The following is an 18,791-nucleotide window of genomic DNA, read 5'->3' as shown; positions in this document are numbered from 1 at the left end:
CGACTCTCTCTGTGCTGTAGCTACTGCATATGAAAAAGTAGAGTCAACTGAAACTTATTCATTGCTTATTATTTTGTTATCTATCTCAATGAAATAAAAATTAAAAGGACAGAAAAGGAAAAGAAAAATGGGACTAACCCCTGTGCATGGCTAAGCAAGTTAATTATGAAAAGTAAGATGCTGTGCAAGATCATTTCTTCTGCGTGCAGATAAAAAAATCTTGTGTATTGTATTTATAGTTAGTGTAGAGGTCAGGGTGGGCTCCCATATTTGGTAGATTTTTTTGTACTGTAGTTTTTCCATTTCTCTTGAATGATACAAACTTTGAAATTGCCTGTTTCCAGGAGGATCCACCTTAGGTATTTAGGGTTTTAATCTCAAAGTTTCTTGGATCAATAGAAATTTTAGCTTTATTTATTTGTTAAAAAAGAGGTGAACATAAAATAGCAACAAAAAAGCACACTTTTTCTCTCACAGAATATACTGACCATTGTTAATAGTCTGGCTGCAGTAGAAACTGCTAAGGACCCAGAAGCAAAACCATATGTTTGAGACCTCCTGTCATTTCTATACAACAGGTAATTTATTCATAATCTTTGGACTAAAGACTTGTGCTACACCGTATCTTTTTAAAATATATATTCCGAGAATGTGTCCACATTAATAATTTAACAAAACATATGTTTAAATGACAGCTGTGTTGGATCAGAATAAATACACATAGCATTTACCTCTGGGTGTATCCCACACCTTAAAAGTCAACTTACTGAGATAAAAGAGCACATTTTACAGTAAAGAAAAAAAATGTTTTGAAAAGAGAGAGAGAGTGAAAGAGGAGAGAACAATGTATGTCCTTCTGAAATTACTTCCTTGAGTGTTTTGAAGCCTCTTTCTTTGTACTCTGCCCCACCTTGATGAAACTTATGAAGGGTTTGTCTACACTGAAATTAAAAACCTAGGGCTGGTCTGTGCCAGCTGACTTGTGCTCCTGGGAGTTGGGCTAAGGGGCAGTTAATTGCGGTGTAGATGTTTGGGCTCGTGCTGTAGGACCCTGCAAGGTAGGAGGGTCCCAGAGCTCAGACTGCAGCTCAAACCCAAAGGTCTACACGGCAATGGAACAGCTCCTAAGCCCAGCCCCATGAGCCCGAGCCAGCTGGCACAGGCCAGCTGTGGGTTTTTACTTGCAGTGTAGACATATCCTAAGAGTACATCCCAAGGGTGCCTGTACCACTTCAGGGTACTGATACTTGACATTGGACAATGTAAATTGGGGTCCTCTGGCATTCACCCACTTATTAATTATGAACTATCACTGTGCTGTACTACCTCATCTTCCTCTCTACAGCTTAGCAGAAGCTATGATCACAGTACCCACCCTGTAAAGAGGTGAGACAGCAAGAAACACAGTCTCCTCTGCTTTCTCCACCAGACGAGGAGATTAGCCCTGGAGGGAGTTCTTTTTAAGACCCAAGAATATTTCTAACTGCTATAAGATTAAGGTCAGGTTTACACTACAGTCTTATGTCTGTATAACTATGTCACTCAGGGGTGTGAAAAAAAATCCACACTCCTGAGCTATGTAGCTATACTGACCTAACCCCCTTTGTTGACAGCGCTATGCTGATGGGAGGGAGTCTCCCGTCAACATAGCTACCGCCTCTCGGGGAGGTGGATTTACTATGCTGATGGCAGAAGCTCTTCCGTCGGTAGAGGAGCATCTTCACTAAAGTGCTACAGTGACGCAACTGTATCAGTGTAACAGCACTGCTGTAGTGCTGTTTGTGAAGACAAGCCTGTAGGGTCATTGCTCTGTACTGGTTCCTAGTACTTTATTAATATCTCAGTAAGGCAACTTTATTAACATCAAACCGAACTCCTGCAAAAACATAAGCATGTGCATAACTTTATTAAAATGACAGTGCCATTAATTTCAAATGGCACTAACTCCTGTGACTAAAGTTATTCATCTGTATAAATGTTTGCAGTGTCAAGCCCTTAGTTTTTAAATATTTTTGTTAGGACGCATCTCCCTAGTAAGTTACATACTGCCATGCATTGTTGCTTGAATTGTTGTTGCTGAGGGATTACACTACTGTAAAAACTTTTAAAAAAGAACTTGATGTGGCTTGATTAAATTTAGTTTTCTTTACAAGAAAAGCAAAGCAAAACAGAAACATGAAACTCCACCCTTTACATAAGATAAAACCCTACTTTATTCAGTATCATCTATCAAAAATATCAGTAGCTACGATGAAGACAATGGTTTTAAAGGTCTTCTTTAAACAGACAAACTTAAAACACAGATACGCACCCACACCACATCTCATTATCAAAACAGGAGCAGTAAAGGGATTAGCTACCAATCCTTCATAGTCTACACTCTGCAGCAGTGGTTCTCAGCCTTTCCAAACTGCTGTACCCATTTCAGAAATCTGATTTGTCTTGCATACTCCCAAGTTTCACCTCACTTAAAAACTACTTGCTTACAAAATCAGACATAAAAATACAAAAGCGTCACAGCCACACTATTACTGACAAATTGCTTACGTTCTCATTTTGTGCGTATGAAATTTTCGTTTGTACTGACTTTGCTAGTGCTTTTTATGTAGCCTGTTGCAAAACTAGGCAAATATCTAGATGAACTGATGTACCTCCTGGAAAAGCTCTGTGTACCCCCCAGGGGTAACGTACCCCTGGTTGAAAACCACTGATCTACAGCACTCATCCTTAATCCATGAGTTGCACTGCTATAGCACGACGACTTAAACGTATACGGTTGATAAATTTGGTCACAAAAGCGCTTTGTATTTAACATTTACAAAGATTACAAAGCACATTAGATGATGCTCTCAAGAGGATTTTGTTCACTGTATTACATCCTTGTATCTATAAAATATGTAATTCCAGCCATATCCGCTTGAGGGAGTTGCACTGCATTAAATAAAATACTCAATGTAGAAAATTAAGATAATATTTCAAACTGCTAAGGGATTGAGGACCTCCCCCCAACCCATTTCCTTTGTTAGCTTGCAATATCTATACATATAAACCTACACACACAGCATCATGCCAGCTCACTCATCTTCACCATTCCCTTGGAGGCCCAGGTTTGTATCCACTATTTGGGCAGGCAGGACTTGTGGGTTGTGATGAAGAGGACTGTCTTGCACACAGCCCTGGTAAAGCTCCTTCTAGCTGGGCTCTCTCCAGATCAAGCGGGCCTTAAGCCTTCAGAGTCTGAACAGAGTTCAGGCACTGCCCAAAGCTTGGAGTCTCTCGGTACATGCTCAGGGTGCAGACCCTCTGTCTAGCACCCCCCGCCTAAGAGCTGGGACCCATGGTTCGACAGTCTGGCCCCTAGGAGTAGTGCTGCCCTCCCACTCAGACTTCCAGTAGCTTAATTACACCCTCTGTCAGAACTCCAGTTGTGTGGGCACTCTGGCTTTAGCGTTTACCTCCTGGGGGGTATGCGGTTGGTCTCCCATGCGCACGCACACATGCGCTTTGCATAGGACACTAACACGCCATTGCTCTTTACTTACTAACACAAGATATGCACAGAATAGTAAATTCTACACGTGCATTTCCCTGCCTCCATTTCCTCACCACTATGGAGCACTCTTTGGGATGAGGCCAGGGTCCTACAAGGACATCCAGGATTATTCTCCTGCAGCACATGGTTTGTCTTTTGAACCAGGAAGTGCCCCTCTCTCTCTCTCCAGGTCAGCTTGCTTTAACCTTGGTTGATCCCACAGCTCAGTCAGGTCCCTTCCCACTATGAAAGTATGCCCAACTATTCCCCTCTCATGCTTGTCTCTTCCCCAAAGCTTCCCATTCCTCCAAAAAGCCTTCTTCCTGTGTTTCCCTGTGAGTCCTCCTCAACTCCCTGCTCTGTTCCTTACATCTCCATCCTGTTTAGTATTTTCTTCTCTCTCCACAGCACCAGCGCCCTACAGACACACTTGGTCAGACTGATTTCTCAATTCCGGCAACTTACTTGGCCTACCCACGGTTTGGTACACTGCAGAGTCACCAAGTACAGCTCAGACCACTGCCAGTAACTCTGTGGTGTGTATAACAGTTATGGTGTCTCTTTACAGAGTAGCAAGCAAGGTATGAAAAAAGGTGAGACTAAAGTTAAACAATATGCAAAAACAAATGTTTCTCTTAAAAAGAGTACAGGGTAAATAAAACAGTTTATACAGAGGCCACTTACCACCAACAGTTATTTCAAAAATAGTCTAGTAGCTGCAGATACACAATTTACTTTGGTCTCCCCTGCTCAAATACTGCTATTATTGTGATGCACAGAGGAAAGAACACTGCTCAAGGGACAGTGCTAGATAATCATGTTTTTATAAGTGAGCTGTTTCTAACTCAGAAAGCTATGTATAGTATAATTACATTTCTCTTACATTGTTGAAATAATGCAACAAAACAACACACGTTGGGGTAGTACAATATGTTGACCAAATATTTGTAATGCCGTCAAGGTTCCTTCCCCACTCTGAACTCTAGGGTACAGATGTGGGGACCTGCATGAAAACCCCCTAAGCTTATTTTTTACCAGCTTAGGTTAAAACTTCCCCAAAGGTACAAACTATTTTACCTTTTGCCCTTGGACTTTATCGCTGCCACCACCAAATGTCTAACAGCTATATAACTGGGAAAGAGCCCATTTGGAAATGTCTTTCCCCCCCAAAATCTTCCCAAGCCCTCCACGCCCTTTCTTGGGGAAGGCTTGACAAGAATCCTCACCAATTGGTACAGGTGAACACAGACCCAAACCCTTGGATCTTAAGAACAATGAAAAAGCAATCAGATTCTTAAAAGAAGAATTCTAATTGAAGAAAAAGTAAAAGAATCACCTCTGTAAAATCAGGATGGTAAATACCTTACAAGGTAATTAGATTCAAAACATAGAGAATCCCCCTAGGCAAAACCTTAAGTTACAAAAAGACACAAAAACAGGAATCTACATTCCATTCAGCACAGTTTATTTTCTCAGCCATTTAAAGAAAACAGAATCTAACGCATATCTAGCTAGATTACTTACTAAGTTCAAAGACTCCATTCCTGTTCTGTTCCCGGCAAAAGCATCACACAGACGGAGGGAGAGAGGCTTTGTTTCTCCCTCCCCCCAGGTTTTGAAAGTATCTTGTCTCCCCATTGGTCATTCTGGTCAGGTGCCAGCGAGGTTATCCTAGCTTCTTAACCCTTTACAGATGAAGAGTTTTTCCTCTGGCCAGGAGGGATTTTAAAGGTGTTTACCCTTCCCTTTATATTTATGACAAATGCATTCTACCCTATTATTGATTTATTGTTATTTATAATTTGTATTATTGTAGTGCCTAGGGACGTGGTCATAGACCATGACCCCATTGTGTTATGTGCTTTGCAAACAGAGCAAAAAGATCGTAAGCCCCTTCAGGCAAGGGCCATCTAAGTATAGGAAAAAAGATGAAAGATGGACATAGACAGATGGAGGAGTACAAGTCAACAATAAGACAATGTTGGTCAACATGATAGGCAGTAGTCTCTGCACACAAGGAACCTATCCATTATTAAGAGACCTCAGGTTGATCAAGTAAAGAGTCAATTCCTACATCTGACCCTTGCAAAACCAATGGTTGAGAATAGGGGGATATATTTGGCAACAAAGATGATTTTAGAACTTAAAAGAATAATATAAAATAAAATGCGTTTCTCTCATTCTGGAGGTCAGAAAAATTGGAATAATCTTGATTCCACAATAAGCTTACAGTAAAACATGGTTTCTGTGGGCTGGCCCACTGGCTTAATAAAAGGCACCACACTGCTATGTAAAAGAACCATGGTAAATTGCTTGGCCAGTTTTTGTGCACCACAACCAGAAGGAGATGAAAGTTCTGCAAAGATAGTGTGCTCAGCTGCTGGGGGAAAAAAAGAGAATATGCACATTGATCAGTAGAAGAAGTTGGGAATAACTAAGTAGTATTCTCATGCTCTGAGGGGTGTCCTGCCCAGAGTTTCCTTGCCTGGAAGGCTGCTGTTCCATTGTGGGGCCTCAACAAGGTAACAGGGTGTAAAATAGTGACTGGTGCAACAGGGAATCCTCAAAAGTCCAGAAGGGAGACAGATGATCCCACAGAATAATGCGGGCTTTTCCAGGTTTGGTTTTGTTAACAAGAATGAGATGTTGCCCCAAGCATGTGTACATTTTTAATGAAATTGAGAATGCAGTGAAACAACAGGACCCAGCCAATTCTTTTCACTGAATAGAGGGGCATAGCTCAAAAACTGCATTTGCTTGCAGCAGAGAATTATTTTCTCTGACGTGCCGGTGAAGCATAAATACTACCTCTTAACTCTCGTATCGAGCTATATTACCAATAAAAACTCTTAATGACTATAATTCATCATAAGACAAATTGTATTGTTTCTTTTCTCCATATAATTGGTCACAGAGTCTGAACTTTGCAACCTGTATGACACAGGTGATTGAGCGTAAACATATTTGATAACCATTGCTGTTTTCTCTGGCACAACAAGCACCTACCTTGGAATGCTAGTTAGATATGTCAGGACATTCTGAAACTCTTTCTCTGGGATCTCGCTGAAAGCTGGGTAGTCTGGGAATGTGATAACAGGGCAACCATCTTCCCCTCTACCACCTAAAAAGCATAAGCAAAAGTATTGATATGTAATTAATCACCTTATGTAGTTAATATTTCCTGGCAAACCAATTACTGATTAATTTTTTTAAAATAATTGTTATGTAGTCCTCAGAAATGGGAATATTTACTCTGAGTAATCTAGTTTTCAAGTACAATTTAGGAAATATAATCCACCATATCCAGTACTTCCAACTTTTTTTTTTTTTTAAATAAAAGGGTAAAGTGTCTTTGTTCCCTTTGTGAACTGGTTTTAACACCAGATGGCTCTGCGCCTTGCATACAATTTACTTTACCTGACTGCAAAGATACTCCACATAAAATGAGAAATGGACAAATTATTTAAAATAAAACCTATCAATTCAAAACAAAACCACCCAAACTAAAGTCAGTTGGAACCTTCACTCAGAGCTGAGCCAAACCTTTCACAGGGTTGAAAATGCTCATGTAATTCCCCCTGCCGCGTTTTATTTTTGCAAGGCTTCTACACTTCCAGTTTCCACTCTTGTCTGGAAGAAGTGGCAGAACAACAAGAGTCTGTTTCTGGTGAGATTTCCTGTCCAATTCTGCAGACCGAAGTGGAAGAGATAAAGCATAATTAAACATCTGAGCTTCTGAGTGTTTATTTGAACCTTTTGTGATTTGTCCACCACTACAAAGAATCTAAATTAAGAAAAGGGGAAGTGAAATAGTTTAAAATGTATTTCCCACAGGTTTTATAGCTAAGTATTTTTATATATGTCACTATATGCAGTTACAAATATGATTAATTAATATATAAAAGAAGGGCCAAGGTTCTCTAACCCCCTGCAACTGCACAAAGTTAATAGTGTGGGACAGACCCACCTAATCCTAAAAGGTTATCCCTGCTCAATGCTACAAAAGGAGTAGAGAACAAAACAATCAATAAGGTCCCTGCCAATATCCTGGGGAAATTCTGTCTCAACCTCACAGCTGACAACTGTGAATAAATTAGCTATAATATTATTTCTAAACATTATTAATATAAACAATAATAATAACAATTATAACGTTGATGTAAATTTAGGATTATATAAGAAACAATTTATGTGCACCTGACATTAACTCAGAAAGAAATATCTACATTCATAGAGTTATTTTGATAAAAATAAGCTTTTCGCTCCAAAACATCCGTAATCAGAAAAGCGTATATATTGCTACTCTGTGTTACTCTGATTACTTTGTGTTACTATGGTCAGCTTACTTTCATGCAACACCGTGATATCTCTGTAAAACTCCTGAATGTAAACTGTATTAAAAATGAATCATCCAGGATGCATTCCAAGAGGAAAAATGATAACTACTGTGCAAATAGCATGGCTTCGCAACATACCCTTTATGACTGAGCCAAGCATTAGCATATGAAAGTTAATTTTAACCATATAAATATTCAAAAACAAACATAAGTCAAGGTCAGTTTTGATGATCTTAATCTCTTTTCCTTTTTCCCTTCCCAGTGAGCAAATATTTTCCTCTATTAGTTTTAGTAAAAATATTCTTCCTATTCAAAATAATTTTTATTTCTACATCTCAAAGAATCCTAAACTCTGTAAGTGTTTGGGTTTCTCTAGAATATATTTTTTCACTATAGGAGGGACTTCTTTCCAAAGTCTGAAATGTAGCAGTTTTAAACAGATATCCACTATAAATAGCCTGTGGTATTCCTCTTGGCTGTTTGCTTTGCCTCAATTAATTTCTACAAATCAAAAAGCCAGAAACAAGCAAACAAAAAAAGAGTAATGTGGTTGCAATATATGTTTTAAAGTTTAAAACTATCAGTTTACTGTAACACTAATATTTATCTAGCAACACATCACCACATGCTTAAAGCTAGGCATGTGATTAAATGATATTCTGCTTCAGGGCCCTCCTGCAGGAAACAAATTTTGGAGTCATTTGACTTGAAGTACTAATTATTATTTGACAGGTTTCAGAGTAACAGCTGTGTTAGTCTGTTCGCAAAAAGAAAAGGAGTACTTGTGGCACCTTAGAGACTAACCAATTTATTTGAGCATAAGCTTTCGTGAGCTACAGTATGCATCCGATGAAGTGAGCTGTAGCTCACGAAAGCTTATGCTCAAATAAATTGGTTAGTCTCTAAGGTGCCACAAGTACTCCTTTTCTAATTATTATTTGTATGCCATATATTTTTCTGGGGTAATCTGTTTTTTTTTTAAATGTTGATGTTCCATAGATCTTGATTCTTTGAGTGAAGCTGCTTATGAATGAGGCATAAATTCATCTACCTTTTACTAAGTCTTAACTTGTGTTTATGAATATTTTGTTAATTGCACGTGCCTGAAAGCATCCCCATGAACCAGCTCCTATTTAGGTTAGGTGAGTACAGAACATCATGATCCTATGTATATGAAGGAAAGGCAGATAACATTTCCCGGACCTTTTCAATTTACCTACAGGTAACTCCCAACCCTGGGATTTGAATCTGCAGGAGTTATTACTCTCATGAACAATCTTGATTCATAAAAACAGCCCATTCTATTGAAGCTAGTTACAATTTAGATCTTTGGGGTCTGATTCACTGCTGCATAACTCCAGTTTTATGCCAGTGTAACTCCCTAAAATCTATGAGATGTTACAACAGTTTCCCAAGGGATTAACAGACTGGGAAAAAACAACGGAGGAATATTCTGTAGAAGTAGCCTCACATTTTCAAGCAGCTGACTTGTGAGATTTTTTTCATTTCTGATGTATATGAAGGATAAAAGCAAAATGTCAAAAAGATAAGAATACATTTGTCCCCCTTCCATTTATAAGCCTGAAAGTCCTAGATTTCTCAACAGGTTTCAGAGTAGCAGCCGTGTTAGTCTGTATCCGCAAAAAGAAAAAGGAGGACTTGTGGCACCTTAGAGATTAACAAATTTATTTGAGCATAAGCTTTCATGAGCTATGCATCCGATGAAGTGAGCTGTAGCTCACGAAAGCTTATGCTCAAATAAATTTGTTAGTCTCTAAGGTGCCACAAGTACTCCTGTTCTTTCAACTATTAACAATTTTTAATGGGAACCAATTCCTCAATTACTAATCAAGCCTGCCTGGACCTGCCTATCTGAGGGACAGCCTCTCTCTTTGTGACACACTGACCCAGCTGCAGCCAGCTGCGGTGCTTGAGTCGGATCCCTCTTGTTTTAAAAGAGAGGGGTCTGCCGGTAGAGTGTTCTCTGCGAGGGCTCTGGGACTCGGGACTCTGCTCTTCCTCCTCAGTCTGAAGTGGCTTGAATTTGATAATCTTCTAGGCCGGCTGCATACAACATCTATCTGATAGGTTTTTTTAGAGAAAATTGAGCTTATATTTCCTGCAACAACAAAGGGGTAGAAAGGATTTTTTTTTTGTAGGTGGCTGGCAGGCAGAGTTCCTGTTTGACCATTTTAATAATACTGGGGGGTTAAGTTTTAATATTAATTATGCACAAAAGCACCATGAGCTTTGTATAGGCATGTTTTAATTATTTAAATAAAAATAAATAGATAACTGTTTCACTAGAGAACTACGGTACACCAGGGCTGGGAATTTTAACAGAGACCATAAGAGCTAGACACCCAAATCCAGTGGGAGTTTGGTGCCTAATTCCTTTGGACTCATTTGAAAATCCCAGTCTCTCTCATTGTTGATATACTACCGAAAACCATGCAGAGCACCTTTCAGATAAGTGTAAAGACAAGGTCCTTTCCTTAAAAAACTTAAAATCCAAACAGACAACATATGGGTGACAAAGTGGTGGTGTTTTCTACACATACTGAAGTTCTACTTTTATTTTATTTTCTGTAATGTAACACTTCATGAAAGGAGGATGAGGGTTTGCAAATGTCATGGAAGAAGCGTGATTACAGAAGGACTTGTAGGGTGGATATAGACATAGCAAACTAAGACTTCATGATGCTCTGCTCTATTCAGGTTCTTATACAATGGTATCCAAGCATGTTGCCATCAATTATCTGATGTACAATCTCAAACAAGAAATGATTAATAACGTTTTCATCTCAGTGTGGTGCTAACGTGAAATCACAAAGTGACGGAATTACTTGCACTCCAGTAAAATGAATAAAAGACTTCAAGTAAAGAAGAATTCTCTGCTTAAATCGTTGATTAATACACTTGTCGATTCAGTCATAGCAGAAGAGCAGCATAGGGTAGCATCAAAAATCATTTTACAGAAAGAAAAAAGCCCCCAAACAGATAAGCTGCACACAGATTCTTCTTCTTAGGGCTAGAAGGGTTTGGGAATAGTGAAGAAGGTTTCTCAGATTTTTTGGTGAAATGATAGGAGAAAGATGGAGGGCAGCTGTGCAATGTTCAGTAGTGACCATTCCACTTGAGTAAGGGATGGTACTAATGGATTCTCAAAAGCACTTTTTCCAGTCCTTTTGGTCAGGAAGGGTAATGGACATGATATGGCAAGGGGGTAATTAGAAAGCAAATGATATTAGTTAAAAAGAGTAAGGACAGGGATCCACAGACCTAAATCCATGGTGGGAAGTTGTAACTGATTCAGATTTTCAAAAAATGGATGGTGTCCCTCCATTGATTGATATAAGTAGACAAAACCCAAAAATATTAGCATGCTTAAGTGGCCCAAATCTAGACCAGTAGTTTAAAAGCCCTAATTTGGCTGTATTGGCATCACTCCATACAGAGGAATGGAAGAATCAAGCACTTGTGACTCATATAATTAACTCCTAAGTCAATGCAAGCCTGAAGACCCAGTGTTTGGAAATAAGCTTCCTCCTGATTTGGAATTTCCATTTTCTATAATGAAAAAATTGACTTATTAACAGAAGTACTCAACATACTCGTGAACAATTTTAACTGTATGAGTTGATTAAAATCTTCATTATTCTTATTCATTATATTGCTTTCCTTAGACAGCAAAAAGATCAGAGAAGAAAAATATGTTGAAACATTTGTTTTGGAACAAGAAAGAAGTTTTACACATATTGTGTTTCTTCTTAGTATGCATTTAATCCAGAGGGATTCAAAAGTATCTGTAGTTACAAACTACACTGGATTACAATTTAGCCAAATGTGCGAATGTATTTGAAATCTAATGCTTTTTGGCCAAATAATCCATTTAAAAAAATTGGGTATGGCACCAAAAGTAAGTTTAGTACTTTAACTTTTTATTTTAAAATTTTAAAACTCTGGAACAATGCAAGGAAAGTGGTAACAGCTGTCCCACTGACAATGTGGATTTAACCTCCCCCTCCTCCCGCCCCACAACGTATTAAGATCCTCAGTTTGGGCATTTCAGCTCCATTTTGGTCAAAGGAATTATACCAATTTACGCCACCTGAGAACCTGGTATACCATATCTATCTATAGATAGATTTGTTTAATTCCTGACTTTGCTCATCAAAATTTCATCTTAACTTATACCACCTGTCTGGTTTCTGAAAACCACCAGAAGCTGTAAGATATCCAAGATGACCTCTAAACTTTAGATTCATTCTATTGCCCCCTTGAAAACAAGATTAATTTAATACAAAGCACTAGCATTAATACAATATTAAAACTGTTAAATCAAAGCACAAAATTCCAAAATTTAAGGTTGCTCTGGCTAGTCTGCACACATGTAGTTTCCAGTCTCTCTTTTGCTGAGGGTTTAACATACTATATTTTTTATTTTCTTGAAAGCATATACTATAAAACAGGTTCAACATGGCTACACGTTCAATGGGGGTTTTGTCTACTTTAACAGACAAAAGAAGAACAAAATCAAAGAGAATCAAATGTAGAGAACCCTACAGCTATAAATCAGTTATGCCTCCCACCAGATAGAGGCTTAATAAGTAGTTTGTGGTCATTTCCTTTAATTTGTAAAGCACCTTTTCCTTCTGTTCAGGGGAGTCATAAGAGACTACAAAGAACATGAAAATAAGGGCACAGGTTCTCTACAGTGCACCTTCTGTCTGCCGCTAGTTGGGGCAAAGGAGCCAGTTGCTGATCTGGTGGCCAGTTCTATGAGTACTAATTTATGCTGGCTGGATAGGGCCCCACGAGGGACTGTCCACCAGCCAAGAACTGCCAGAGCACAGCAGAGCTTTACACCCCCTCCTTATCCTGGGGCTGCAATGGGGGTGGCATAGCTGTACATCTGCTCAGGACTCCACCATGGGAAGGGAATCCCCAACTGGGGAGATCTGTTTAGTGTTGTTGTAGCTGTGTTGGTCCCAGGATATTAGCGGGACAAGGTGGGGAAGTAATATATTTTATTACAATTTCTGCTGGTGAATTTTCAAGTTGTAATTGCAAAAAGTATTCATAATTATCAGAAAAGGCAGGTAATACGGGAATTACAAACAAAGGTGTAAATGTGTATTATAGAACAGTTATGTTAAAGGAGATAGTGAATCTCTTACCATTATTATCTAATCTACATTTTGTTTGACATTATATGTTGTACCAGAGAACGAGACATAGAAAAGGCAGCTGGAATGAGTGGTTCACTATTTGTGGTGGCCAGAAGTCATTTGTATTTTATCATGTTTTATGATATTCAAGGTGCTTGTGACAATTAATTTGTGCAGATAATATTTTGATAAAATACACTTGTCTGTCTATTCTTACTCATCTATATTCTATTATAACGTACCTGTGCGTAAACAACTGCAGGAAGTTTAAGTGTGAATATAAAGGAAATATGGCAACTTCTCACTCAGGGGAGAAAAAAAAAATCTGAGCAAGTATCTGAGTGAGAAAATAACATGAAGTGCTAATGAACAAAGCCCTAGCAAGGTGTTTATCACCCACAGAGGGAGAGAATGTCCTTGGAAAAGGTAACAAAGGCTTGAGAAAAGGAGTACTTGTGGCACCTTAGAGACTAACCAATTTATTTGAGCATGAGCTTTCGTGAGCTACAGCTCACTTCATCAGATGTATACCGTGGAAACTGCAGCAGACTTTATATACACACAGAGAATATGAAACAATACCTCCTCCCACCCCACTGTCCTGCTGGTAATAGCTTATCTAAAGTGATCAACAGGTGGGCCATTTCCAGCACAAAGCCAGGTTTTCTCACCCTCCACCCCCCCACACAAATTCACTCTCCTGCTGGTGCTAGCCCATCCAAAGTGACAACTCTTTACATAATCAAGTCGGGCTATTTCCTGCATAGATCCAGGTTTTCTCACATCCCCCCCACCCCCATACACACACAAACTCACTCTCCTGCTGGTAATAGCTCATCTAAACTGACCACTCTCCAAGTTTAAATCCAAGTTAAACCAGAACATCTGAGGGGGGGGGTAGGAAAAAACAAGAGGAAACAGGCTACCTTGCATAATGACTTAGCCACTCCCAGTCTCTATTTAAGCCTAAATTAATAGTATCCAATTTGCAAATGAATTCCAATTCAGCAGTTTCTCGCTGGAGTCTGGATTTGAAGTTTTTTTGTTTTAAGATAGCGACCTTCATGTCTGTGATTGCGTGACCAGAGAGATTGAAGTGTTCTCCGACTGGTTTATGTAAAAGAATAAATGGACACAAATCAGATGTCAAGAATTATAACATTCATAAACCAGTCGGAGAACACTTCAATCTCTCTGGTCACGCAATCACAGACATGAAGGTCGCTATCTTAAAACAAAAAAAACTTCAAATCCAGACTCCAGCGAGAAACTGCTGAATTGGAATTCATTTGCAAATTGGATACTATTAATTTAGGCTTAAATAGAGACTGGGAGTGGCTAAGTCATTATGCAAGGTAGCCTGTTTCCTCTTGTTTTTTCCTACCCCCCCCCCCCCCCCAGATGTTCTGGTTTAACTTGGATTTAAACTTGGAGAGTGGTCAGTTTAGATGAGCTATTACCAGCAGGAGAGTGAGTTTGTGTGTGTATGGGGGTGGGGGGGATGTGAGAAAACCTGGATCTATGCAGGAAATAGCCCGACTTGATTATGTAAAGAGTTGTCACTTTGGATGGGCTAGCACCAGCAGGAGAGTGAATTTGTGTGGGGGGGTGGAGGGTGAGAAAACCTGGATTTGTGTTGGAAATGGCCCACCTGTTGATCACTTTAGATAAGCTATTACCAGCAGGACAGTGGGGTGGGAGGAGGTATTGTTTCATATTCTCTGTGTGTATATAAAGTCTGCTGCAGTTTCCACGGTATACATCTGATGAAGTGAGCTGTAGCTCACGAAAGCTCATGCTCAAATAAATTGGTTAGTCTCTAAGGTGCCACAAGTACTCCTTTTCTTTTTGCGAATACAGACTAACACGGCTGTTCCTCTGAAACCTGTCAAAGGCTTGAGAGAACTCTTTGAAGCACAGAAGGAAATTAGAAGATTGTGTATCAAAGAGTAACAAAGATAAAAAAAATAGAGTAAAATACCAAGTAAAACAGAAGAGACAGTGAAGTAAAAGAAAAATACCGCTATAGGGAGTGAGTTATTCAAACTGATGTCTGAGAGGAACAGCTGGTCGAATGTCTGAACATTCTAATGAAAATGTTACTTGCTTTCCAAAACAAGAAAAGTTCTTCTGTAGAGAGAACAATGAGTAAACGGAAAAATAAAGGGACATGTCAAGGAACAACATTTTAATTGTGGGGAAGGAGGGTGTGGGCATGAACTTATTACATAAATGGATCACTTGGACCCGTCTGGAGCTAAACTGGAGTTTGGACGGACTGCTACCCATAGATTAGGTGGAACGAATGTCTGCATACTAAGAGCAACAGCTACAGTCTTTAAACTCAGTCTGTACTAGTATGATTTTTCGAAGCTTGTCACTAAACAGGGTTACGTTTAAAAGCTTTTCTTAGTTTTACTATTTCATTTCTCTATTTCTTAAATACAAAGTATTTTGTTTAATTTCAAGTATAACTTGGCTGGGGCTATTGACATAGGGAGAAAAATGCTGTCTGCCAACCCCAGGAAATGAAAGAATTGTTACCCTTAAGGGAAAAAGAGGCAACAGAGTTAACTGATCCAGAGGTATCCACGATCACAAAAAGAGGTTTGGAAAAGGCCGTGGTGTCTACTCATAAGGGGTGATAGGGCTTTGTGCTGAAGTTCAGTGACTTCCTGTTACAGTCCTACATTCGAGCTAAATAAATAATATATTTTATTAGAGAAAATACTGCATATTCAACTATATGCAGCACTGCTTTTTTTTGCTATGTTTTAAGTGTATCTACCTAAGACAATAAATAATACACCAAGCCTAAAAGCTCTTCAAGGGAAATTATTTAATAAAAATATTCTTAAATCTATATACTTTCCTCAATTGTAATTTATTTTACATTACAAGATCAAACAAGTATTAAAAAAATTCCCAGCACTCCCAAGACAAAAATAAATATCCTACACAGCATAGCAGCAAAGTCACAATGCAAGTGTGAGTAAGCTGTTACATAACTTCAGTGACAGAATATTAAACACTGCTCTTGTGTTCCCAGAACCCATAGCAACACTGTATCGGAAAGCACTGAAAGTTAACTATTAGCACACTAATATGAACACTAGGATAAATATGGAGTGCAAAAATAGACACAATGCATTAAAAAGTCAAATTGCACTAGAACGATAAACTGCAACAAAAAAGGTAAATAATGCTCACAACCCATCATTAAACAGCTGCACTAGCTTTTAAAACAAAAACATCTACTCATAACAGATCGAGCGGTTAAGAACAAATTCAATAAACTGGAATGAGAAATGGCTGCTCTTATTCAGCTCCACTGCACCGTGGACATAATGAGTGCTGAAGATGCTTGTGGCTGTGTGAAAAGTAATCTGGGGGGGGGGGGGGAAGGCGCTAAGGAATCTTAAATTGCATTCAATTGGATTGCATCTATTCTATTCATAATAGGTTTAACTCATGGCAGTTGGAAAAAAGTAGTAAATCCTTCTTGCAGTTATCTAGTAAGACTGTTTCTTACATAACATGATCACGAGCATTTTTTTTTTTGCCCCTAGTTAGGAAACAGAAACTTAGGCTGGGTCTACACTCGAAAATTAGGTCAGCATAAATATGTTTAGGGCCCTACCAAATTCACGGCCATGAAGAACGTGTCACAGACAGTGAAATCTGGTCTCCCCCTGTGAAATCTGGTCTTGTGTGTGCTTTTACCCAATACTGTACAGATTTCACAGGGGAGACCAGCATTTCTCAAATTGGGGGTCCTGACCCAAAAGGGAGTTGTGGGGGGGCATAAGGTTATTTTAGGGGAGTTGTGGTATTGTCACCCTTACTTCTGTGCTGCCTTCAGAGCTGGGCGGCTGGAGAGCAGTGGCTGATGGCCGGGCACCCGGATCTGAAGGCAGAGCCCTACCAGCAGCAGTGAAGAAATAAGGTTGGCAATACCATCCCGTGCCACCCTTACTTGGGAGCTGCTGCTGGTGGGGCTGCCTTCAGAGCAGAGATCCCAGCTCTGAAGGCAGTACCGCCTCCAGCAGCAGCAAAGTGGTAAGGGTGGCAGTACCACACGTACCCCCACAATAACCTTGTGGCCCCTCCACAACTCCTTTATGGGTCATAACCCCTACAATTACACCACCATGAAATTCCAGATTTAAATAGCTGAAATCATGAAATTATTGATTTTTAAAATCTTATGTCCGTGAAATTGACCAAAATGGACCATGAATTTGGTAGGGCCCTAACTATGCTGCTAAGGGGCATGAAAAATCCACACCTGGAGTAGTGTTATTAAGAAGACCTAAGTCCCCGCACAGACAGCACTAAGCTGATGGAAGAATTTGTCTATAGTCCGAGCTACTGCCTCTCGGGGAGATGGACTAACTACAGCAATGGGAGACCCTCTCCCACCAGCGTAGGTATGGTCTATGCTGAAGTGCTACAGGAGACACTGTAGTTTAGTTTTAAGTGTAGGACAAGCCCTTGGAGCATCACAGACCTCACACATGACAAGAGAATTTTACATTAAATACCAGAGGGTCCTTCACTTCCAACCGGCCCCTCCAATATCGAGTACGTCTTTACTTTAAGACAAAATACCTCTGCTTATTTTTCCCCAGACATTAAGGCTTTCTCTATGCTGGCAAATGAACGACAAAACTTTTGTCATTCAGAGGTGTTAAAAAAACAACAACAAAACAACACCCCCCCCCCGAAAGACAAAAGTTTTGGTGACGAAAAGCGCCGGTGTGAACAGCGCTTTGTTGGCAGGATCACTTTCCTGCCAACAAAGCTACCGCTGCTCGTTGGGGATGGAAGTTTTTTGGTCAGTGGGAGAGCTCTCTCCTGCCCACAAACAGCGGCTACACTGCACAACTTTTAGTGGCATGGCTGTAGCGACACAGCCAGGTTGCTAAAAGGTGCACAGTGTAGACAAAGCCTAAAAAAAATGATCAGCATCACAGAAGAAATAAACCTCAAGTTCAGCCCATACAATAGAAAGGAAACAGTCATTATAACTAATGAACAACAATGAACACAATGAGATTTAATGCACCTGTACTGAGCAATGCACTGCATTGATCAGGACACACAGGAGAATGAAACATATCCATCTCTGTTTCTGCACAGAAAGGCCACAACTTTATTCATTTTAATGGAGAGGAGGTGCTAATTGCAGTTCAAACTATACCTCCATTATTGGGCAGGGCAGCAACTCCAGCAAGATGGCTGCTGCACACCAACAAAGGCTTTACGTACAGAAAGGGGATGGGGGAAACTCGGGGAGCCAATTGGCTTTCCTTTCCCCCACAATCTGGCCATTGGGAAGCAGGCACTGATGGAGAAATCTCGCCTCTCCTGTCCCCCTTTCCACCTCGGCAAAAACTCCATGTGCTCTGGGCTAGTGGGGGAAGGGTCTGGAGCAGTTGAGCCTGCACCTCCCCTTCCAAGGGCCTCAGGGTCTATCTAACATCACTCCCACAGAGACTGGGATAGGCATAAGAATGTAAGAATGGTCATATTGGGTCAGACCAATGGTCCATCTAGCTCAGTACCCTGTCTTTCAACAGTGGCCAATGCCAGGTGCCCCAGAGGGAATGAACAGAACAGGCAATCAGATAGTGAACCACCCCTGTCATCCACTCCCAGCTCCTGGCAATCAGAGGCTAGGGCTACCCAGAGCATGGGGTAGGCGGAGCGTTCCTGACCATCCTGGATAATAGCCATTGACGGACCTAT

General features: G+C 40.0%; 1 protein-coding gene across 16 annotated transcripts in view; it reads right to left on the bottom strand.

Moving 5' to 3' along the window:
• The window catches only part of MCF2L (MCF.2 cell line derived transforming sequence like), a 262,290-nt gene that overhangs the window by 90,837 nt on the left and 152,662 nt on the right, over positions 1-18,791 (bottom strand). For all 16 annotated transcript variants that reach the window (XM_048855499.2, XM_048855525.2, XM_048855554.2 and 13 more), the window contains one exon: positions 6,539-6,653. In XM_048855499.2, the coding sequence (XP_048711456.2) occupies positions 6,539-6,653 (115 nt within the window). The remainder of the gene's footprint in view (positions 1-6,538; positions 6,654-18,791) is intronic.

The sequence above is a fragment of the Caretta caretta genome, chromosome 1, assembly GCF_965140235.1.
Source record: "Caretta caretta isolate rCarCar2 chromosome 1, rCarCar1.hap1, whole genome shotgun sequence".
NCBI classification, from domain to species: Eukaryota; Metazoa; Chordata; order Testudines; family Cheloniidae; genus Caretta; species Caretta caretta.
The sequence above is the reverse complement of the archived record's forward strand: the minus strand, read 5'-3'. Positions and strand labels throughout refer to the sequence as shown.